The sequence below is a fragment of the Pteropus vampyrus genome, unplaced genomic scaffold (assembly GCF_000151845.1).
Source record: "Pteropus vampyrus isolate Shadow unplaced genomic scaffold, Pvam_2.0 Scaffold54, whole genome shotgun sequence".
In the NCBI taxonomy this organism is placed as follows: Eukaryota; Metazoa; Chordata; class Mammalia; order Chiroptera; family Pteropodidae; genus Pteropus; species Pteropus vampyrus.
Genome location: NW_011888835.1, coordinates 6,029,326 through 6,038,173, shown reverse-complemented (window position 1 = coordinate 6,038,173; position 8,848 = coordinate 6,029,326). Strand labels below are relative to the sequence as shown.

The window sequence follows — 8,848 nt, the reverse complement described above, 5'->3', positions numbered from 1 at the left end:
GGTTATTATTAGAGGTAAAAGGCTAAGAAGAGAGGAAATGTTTCAAGCAGAGAAAATTTAGCATGCAACAGTGTTAGGCTCTTTCAGGAATACTCATCCTAGAATCCCTCTTTGCAATTTCTATTGGAACTTTCTGTCCTGATTTTGGGTCCCCAAGGAATAGGTTTATTCCCAAGTTATGATTCTGATATCTCTGTGTTCAGACAATATAGCACCTAGCAGCACTTGAAACCTGTAATCCCAATTCTGGGAGAAAGCATTGTAGTCACTTGTATTCTTATCCATAAATAACCACCTACTTGCCCAGGGAAGTCAATGCTCTTCAAATCCCTTGTCTTTCTAAGCACCTGCAAATTAAGTTCGAAGTTCAAAAGCAGTCACAGTAAAAAGAAACCAGGGATGATAATCTATTTAGGAAATAGAAATCAATCATCGAGGATCCAGATTTATGTGGTAGTTAGCTGGGCATATCCATCTTCGTGTAGCATTGACACAACCTATGTGACACATGACTCTTTGGAAATTATTAATATTTTTATTCTTCCTGCTGCCTTGTGGACATATCAGTTTCCTTATGCAAAGATGATGCTATTGACCCCCAGTCAGTGGGACATGTGCTCTGGCTTATATTGTCTCCCAGTGGTGATAGAGTAGCATTGATCTCCACGGTGCCGATGTGAAATACATTTTCAGCATAACTGGGTGGAAATAGGGATCTAGTCAGTGACAGCAGATAAAATACCACTCTTCTAATTGTTTAGCTCAGATACGTTTGAGCAATAATTTGCAAACTAAGAGCTAAGGAATGGAAGCAGGCGCAAGGTAAAGGTGTTAGAGTGACCTGAGGAGAGTTTTCAGAGTGGGCATGCTCAGATCCTCCTCTAATTCCAGAGGTTCCATTGTGCCCTCTCTTTTAAAAAACTGCTTAAAATGCCATTCTCCTATCCCTGTCTTCTTCACTTTCATGTATAAACCTACTACATGGCATGCATCACATTGCATTGCAAGATAGACAGATAAATGATACATAGATAGTGTATGAGTTTCCCAGTGCTGCTGGAACAAATCACCACAAAGCCTTTGTGGCTTAGAACAATGTGAATGTATTATTATCTTAGAGTTCTGAGGTCAGAAGTCTAAAGTGAGTGTTCAGGACTGCATTCCTTTTGAAGATCCTAGGGGAGAATTCATTTTCACACTTTTTCCAGTTTCTAGAGGTCATTTACATTCCTTGGCTCCAGGCCCCTTCCTCCATTTGCAAAGCCAGCAATGCAGAGCTCTTCTCTGACCTAATGCTTCCTTGTAGTCAGACTGGGCCTATCTGGATAATCCAGGATAATCTCCCAATCTCAAAAAAAAAAAAAACAAAAAAACATTGTTAATTTAATCACATTTGCAAAATTCCTTTTGCTATGTAAATTAACACATTCAGAAGTTCCAAGGATTAGAATGTGGAAATCTTTGAGGGGCCATTATTCTATCTATCATGGATGATAGATAGATGATATAGTTTTAAATAGGATTGCCCAGAATTAAACTATCAAATGGGAAAGAGCAAATCGACCTAAAAGGATCAAAGCCCTGGCCTCAAAACCCCATTGTCATGACCAGTATGGCAATGATCACATGTCCAGTAGGATATGACCACATGTCCCAAAGAATGGTTTTAGACGCCTAAATAAGAGAATGGACCAACAGGTAGAAAATTAAGAGAGTTTAGCTAACAGACCTTTAGGAAGGATTTTCATGCAGTTGGAATGATGCAAAGATAAAGTGTTTCTGAGAGAAATAAATTCTCTGTTATTAGTTCTGTTAAAATATATGAAACCAATGACCATTTTATGGGGATGTTGTAAAAGGGAATTCAAGAGTAGGAAGAGAACTGAAGTAAATAAAATTTAAGATTCCTTCTAACCCAGCTCTCTGGGAGCCCATAAGATGTGCATGTGAAAAACACTGAATAGGATCACATCCCGTATGGAACCATCAATATAAACAAGGGAGCAGAATGGCTAGAAGCTCGATTCTGAGTTTCGGTCTAGATTCAAATCCTGGTTCTACACTACCTCGCTGGCTATTTATTTAACCTCACTAAGCTTTAATTAATATGTTTAAGTGAACATAGAGCTTCATGACATAGATCAAAGAGTTCTTAGCGCAGTCTCTGGCACATAGGAAGCATCCAAAATGGTAGCAGTTAGAAGCTGATATTAAAGCACAGTTTAACTTAAACTAGCAGAACCTGCCTTATTTTTAGTCATAGAGCCATTTGAAAACTCTGTCGGGTCTCTACCGTCCTTATAAGTAGAGGAATTAAACGAAAGCTAAAAACAACAGCGAACACATGTACGTCCAGACAGGATAAAAGCCAAGCTTCGTGGGCAGTGTGTGGGGTGACTTACATAATGTTGGCTGCCACTGCACAGCCCGAAACGATGATCATTAAGGTCGCCTTGATCTGGTAATCGGGGTACAGCAGGCGCTCGCATGCCAGGTACACCAACACACCGGTCATTACCCAGATGCACAGGATGGACAGCAGGGCACCAAGGATCTCTAAGGGTTCAAGTACACAGATCCCATCCACAAGGAATTCGTGAATCACCTTAACCTCCCCCAGAGTCATGAGACATTAATGTTGCCCCCCCGCCCCGCCCCACGTCCAAAAAATGAGGCTTCAAAGGAGTTCACTCCATGATCCACGCAGTGAGAATTTGGATGGATTTTAGCACTCAGACGAAGTTATTTAACGTCGCATTCATAAAACACCAGCTTCTCAGTTCATTATACTCCTTGTGACTCAGTAATTTCCAGTAAATTTTAAAGCATATTAATTGCTGCCTACCCTTGCTGGTTTTTTTTTCCTTGGAGACTTTAATTTTAGCAGGTGCTAAAATGATTGAAACTTATTAGGAAATGAAATAATGAGGCACAAAGAGTAAAAGGTATTTAGAAACTCTTAATTTCTCCATAAAATGTTTATAACTTCCAGTACCAGTACCTTCTTCAGTGGATGAAAATAGTAAAAAGGAAAGGCTTCAGAGGGTACTTGATGAAAAATGAGTTTCATTTGCTAACTCGATATACTGTAAATACAGAGGTAAGCTCAGAGGTATATCAATACTCTAACTGCATTTTAAGAGCAAAATAAGGAAAAGAAGCATCAGAAATGGAGACATTTACATTAATATTTAAAGATAAGATAGTGTTCAATCTGCCCACTGAGTAAAGTACATTCACTCACTTAGAAGTTTCTTAAGACCTCACCCTGATCTGTAACTCAATCTTGCAGATGGATCTAGAAGCAGCCCGGGAGTCAGTGGTCAGACGCATTTCACCCTTTTGAAGCAGAGCCATGTAACATGTTGCTTCCCAGACTTCTGTCATTTGTATGCAACAGTCATGATTTTTGCCATAGCCACATGCTACCTTTCTTCATTGACACTTAATATTCTCTTTAAATAAATTAACTTATGCTTAGCTTCTTACTCGACAAAGTTACCCATGAAATTATATGTGTGATGTGCCGGTTGAAACACACCTCTGCGTCTATAGCTGTGCTGCCTAATACGGCAGCTGTCAATCACACGTGGCTGTTTAAATCTAAATTAAATTAAATTAAAAATCCAGTTCTTCAGTAGCACCAGCCACACTTAAAGTGTCCCATGGCCACCTTATACTCTATATCATAGAACATTTCCCTCGAAGCAGAGTTCTATTGAGCAGTACTGGTCTCGCATGTCAGACTTCCATGGCCAGGGAGAGAAGGGACAAATTCTCAGTATTCTAAATTCTGAGTCCTCCCTATATTTACAAAACATTCTATGTTTACAAAACAGCTTTGACCAATGGTATCAGAACGAGTGAAATACAAGTAATAATTTACACAGACCAAGGAGGGGTGCTCAGCCAAAATTAATATTTTCCAAGGGTAGCTCTCTAGAGGGACTGAAAATGCATCATCAGACCACATTGTCACAAACTCTTTTTATTAATGTTTATTGCCTCATTTCTCTCTTTCGCCGAATGTTAACGGAAAGGCAACTCGAAACACCTGCAGCGATAAACTGTTTGGTGTGAAATTAGAACTTCCTATCGTTCTAAGCTTGAAAAGCCGCAGCCTGCAGTTGTCAGTCTACCAGTTGCGGTGAGTGTCTAGCGTCACCTTTCCGTGAAGCCGGGCCACGTCAGCCTGTTGGCCACCCCTGCTCTGCCCTCAGTTCTCCGTCGCTTTCCCTTCCCGAGTTCCCCGTGAGTTCTTCCCTCTCTGCAACTCTGTGGTGCTCTCTGCGCCTTACTTTGCAAAGTGGTCTGAGCTTTACCCGTTCTCCCTCTCAGGTACAGAGTAACTTAATGAGCAATGTCGTGGCTGTCTGCGCACACTGGGACCCGTGGGCTGGGGTGGTTGCCAAGGTGATGCGTGAGTTTCTGCTGTCCCACTGGCCTAGAGGTAGCATGATTAATCTGGCTTTTCGATGAATTAACATTGTGAACACACGTTCCCACAGACATATCCCTTTTATCCTGCGCACCAGAGATGTGCCTTTGAGGGATTTTTGAACAAGGCTTCGCTTTGTCTCTTTTGTTTTTACCCTTGGTTCGACTCTGTGGCACTACCCTGCCATGAATGCTTAATCAGTGAACTGTACCTGCTCGGTGCCATCCAAATGTCAGCCGCTTGGAGGGGGGCTTGGAGGACAGCCACAAGGAGAAGAGGCTGAGCAGGAAACTGGTCAGGTCAATTAAGAGGTGGGCAGCGTCTGTGACAACAGCAAGACTCCCAGCAATGTGGCCACCTAGGAGGTGTAGAATATGATACAGGGTTAGGGCCCTAGAGGGCAACTAGACTCGTGTGCATACTAACCAGAGTGGGTGAAAATGCCACAGAGCCGCAGAGCTGTAGAAGAGAAATTTACATTGATCTAATCCACCTCTTCTTCCCAATTTTACAAGAAACAGATCCAGAGAGTGGGCAGGATTAGAACATGTAGAAATGAATTTCAAGGGGAGAGGCCATTCCCAGGGGAGCGTAGGTACAGAGACTGGACAGCGTGGGCACACTTGGAGAACGTCCCTGTTAGACTGTGGCATAAGAATTCTAAAAGGGCAACACAGGAAGGTGAGGCTGGAAAGCTGTAGGCCGAATTCAAAGGGTCTCACCCTCCAGCCTGAGGATCTGGACTCTTGTCTGTCAGCCAGATGACAACCTGGCCCACTGTAGAGGTTTTGTTTAGCTTTCTTACTTACAATTTTACCACAATCTTCACCACTTCCTTCTGCTCCACTAATTCATGCCACCTCGCTGAGATCCCTGTTATAACTAGTGGAGAGCGGTCAGGAGAGAGGGCAGGCACCTTACAACGGGGTTCTTGGGTGCGACAGCAATCCAGTAAAGCATAGGAAGAGAACCAAGCCATGGAGTCCCGCTGGCTCTTCTCTCCATTCACTGGGCCCCTTCTGTTTCCTTCTATTTCTCCTGTGAGAAAAGACCTTCGGCCGCTAAAGTAGAAACCAAAGGAAGCCTTGTCCCTTCCTTCCTGATCAGGGCGTGTTGTCTGAGAGCAGTAACTTTTGTTGCCCTTACCACATCTTCTCAGCACAGAGCCTTTGCTGACTGATTAATCCTCCTGGCAGCTGTTTATTGCCTTCTGTACCAAAAGCAATGGAGACTGTCAGTCATCAGCCTCTCCATCATCAGACTCACCTTGTCGACTAATGATTTTAAAAAATTACATATATGGCTCATAATTGCAATAATCCCCACAGACCGCTGGCTCTAGTTGTAGTTAATAACTGGTTTGTCAAAGTTTAATGGTCTGAAGCAAAGTAGTCTTCAAGCTTGTTACTGAGCTGTCAGTGCAAAAATCGGAATGATTCATTAGCCAGAAAGTAACATTTTGCTAACAAATCAGCTGTCCTTTCAATTATCCTCTAATGTTGTTCTGTCTGCCTGATAATAAAGATGTGTTAATAATGCATTATTTCTTGCCCGAAAAATGACTACATGCAGATAAGCAGCATGCCACAATCTCAGCAATGAGTGATGGTGATGATTCTGTGCGCTGGGCTAACATCACCGCCTCAGGCATGGAAATGAAGTCTTTCAGGGTTTCTTCAGCAGACTCAGCTGAGTCAGGGGGCCACTGAGAAAGAAAAATGGCTCACTTTGGAAAAAGCATGTTAATATGGAGGCCTGGGAACCAAGAACCATTTTGCAGCCATCAGAGCTACTCATAAGAACCATCCAGAAAACTGGGGGCAATCGTGCTGAGTGACTATGGAACAAACTGTTTGCAAAAGGTAGTTTGCCACCGAACTTGCATTTGCTTCTGAACGTGTGGGGTATTATTATTGACAATTAATTCAACCGTCCAGCCAGAATTTATTGAGCCCTTACTGTGCATGGTACAGGGATCAGGTATACAAAGGTGAATAACGGTAAACAGATCACGGCCCCTCCCTTCAGTGGTCTCGTTATCTAAGGCTCACATACCGAGGCATGCCCAATGGGCTAGGGGATTAGAAAACCACTTGCACTGGGAGCATGGAAGAACTTTTCACAGGGGAAGTTAAGAGTTGGCTAGAAAAGAAGGTTTTTTGGCGGGGGAAGAGGTAAGAGCGAGAACAAAAACAGAAATGAAAGAACATGGCACTTTTGTGGAAAAGCGGGAGGTGTGGAGTGTTGGAGGAATAATGGAAAATGAGACTGGAAAGGTGGGCTTGGGATCCTTGAGTGGGTCATTATATATATGTCATGCTAAAGAACTTGCATGTTATCTTATGAGATAAGAGGATCTACTTATGATTTTTTTAAACAAATAATTATTTTTTATTAATATCGAAAATTTGAATAAGATCCACTTATGATTTTGAGGCAACGTTGTGACGTGTTCAGATCTGTAGTTAAGAGATGGATCTTTGTCAGCAGTATAGAGGCTGATTTAGAGAGAGGGGAAGCTAGAGGTTAAGACACAACAATAATGGCCAAAGGGAATTATAAGAAAGGTAGTGGCACTCATATTTCTGGAATCCTCGACAAGACATAGAGAGCAATGCACTCGTAACAAGGTAGGTGGGGCTCTAAGCACTTAGCCCTGCAAACAGACCCTGCTCAGGGCCTGTGGGGTGAAGATGACAGTCGGAGAGCAGGGGAGCCCCCAGACCTGGGTCTCATTGTCACCTCAGATTTACAAAGTTGATGTTAACTACACACGATGTTTTTCTGTGGAGAACACAGACGTGCCGATAGGATCGAAAGAAGGACATGTTTATCTGACAACATTATCCTGGTTTCCCATTACTGGACTGTACCATTGTATGCTATTAATGTACGTTTTTTTAAATTCTTTGTCTTATGAATAGCATTATTATACTATATAACTTGTCAAAAATTCATGGAGTTATTATTTAACAATAATTTAAAACATACCACAGTTTGCATAGGTACGTTTTGACATTTCTTAAAATTTTAAGACCAGGAATCTCAAAAAATGTAAGTGGTCTAAACCGATGAAACACCCTGGCTGGTGGAGAGTAAGTTCCCTTATCAGTAAAGCCTGTGGTTATCCCACCACCCAGCTGTATCTTTTTCTTACTAAGAGAATATTTTCACTCTGAGTTTCTCACCGTCTTCCCCATCCTTCCGGCTCTGTATTTCTCTAGCAACCTAGTGCTTCCTCCATCCTTGCTTAACTCTTATAGTCCTGCCTTGGCATGCCTTTTCCTGACCACTCCCCATTTCTTCCAATAATGGCCATAGTTGAGCTTATTTTTTTTTGTGAGTTCTCAGTGTCTGTACATCTGTCTTTCCAAACTGGGATACATGTCTACATCTGCAGTGTGACTCCCCTTTATGGCCTTTTTACAATTAGGAAATTTCACAAGCAATCAGATAGAGTCCCCGATTCAACAGGACCAAAGGCCCGTTAACAGTGGACACGTTGACATTTACAGACTTCAGTTCCTTCCTCCGATCTCCTCTGCACTTGTGGGCAGTTCCCTCTCTAAATACAGCCCTATGGCCTGGAACTCCTCTGTTTTAAATGTCAGTGACTCCCCAAAGCCTACAGAATGAATCCTGATTCCCTAGCCAGGCCTCAAGGTCCTTTCTGAAGCCCCAACTACCACTCTAGTTTTATTCTCTACTGACCATGTTTTACCTACACCACTGCCTTAGATAGGTTCTTTCATTTGTAAGTCATAACTGCCTAACTCAAACTAGCTTGAACAACAATGACAACAAAATGATAATAATTGATTGGCTCGAATTACAGAACAAATCTAGGTAGGATCGGATTGGGTGCAGCCCAATCCTAAGGTTCAAAAAATGTTGTTGGGGCTCCACTGTCTCCAACTATTGCTGTTTATTGTCCAACTGAAGACAGACTTCCTCTCTCTCAGCAAGAAAGTGGCCTCTGGAAGCTCCAGGTTCACGTCATTTCAGCATGGTATTTATAGAGGAAAGAGAGAGAGCTTTTCTCCCCAACCTCCCTATGTAAAGTCCCAGAGAGTGATTAATCCAGCTTGGTATCTCGCACCGCCTTGCCTATAGGCATGAGGTAATGGGCCAGGAAGACCAGAGTTGTTACCAGCACAATGAGTATGAGAAAGCTTGCTGAACGGGCAGTGCCAGCCTGCTACCAGCAGTGGCACCCGTCAGACTACACATATGTGGCTACACATCAGACTCACGTGAATTACTTCCTAAAAATACATATTCCCTGTCCTGTTGCAGACCTACCCACTCAAAGTCTTTCCAGGTAAGGTGATATTTACTACCTCCTGGACCACAGCAATAATCAGGTGCTGCTCATTGAGCCCCCTCTATCCGAATTTCCTCTCATTTCCC

General features: G+C 42.6%; 1 protein-coding gene across 1 annotated transcript in view; it reads right to left on the bottom strand.

The window, feature by feature from the left end:
* Nucleotides 1–8,848, bottom strand: part of SLC30A8 (solute carrier family 30 member 8) — a 39,434-nt gene that overhangs the window by 14,438 nt on the left and 16,148 nt on the right. Inside the window, exons 3-4 of the mRNA XM_011360369.2 lie at nt 4,650–4,796; nt 2,403–2,556 (exon numbers count right to left, since the gene is read on the bottom strand). Of these exons, the coding sequence (XP_011358671.1) occupies nt 2,403–2,556; nt 4,650–4,796 (301 nt within the window). The remainder of the gene's footprint in view (nt 1–2,402; nt 2,557–4,649; nt 4,797–8,848) is intronic.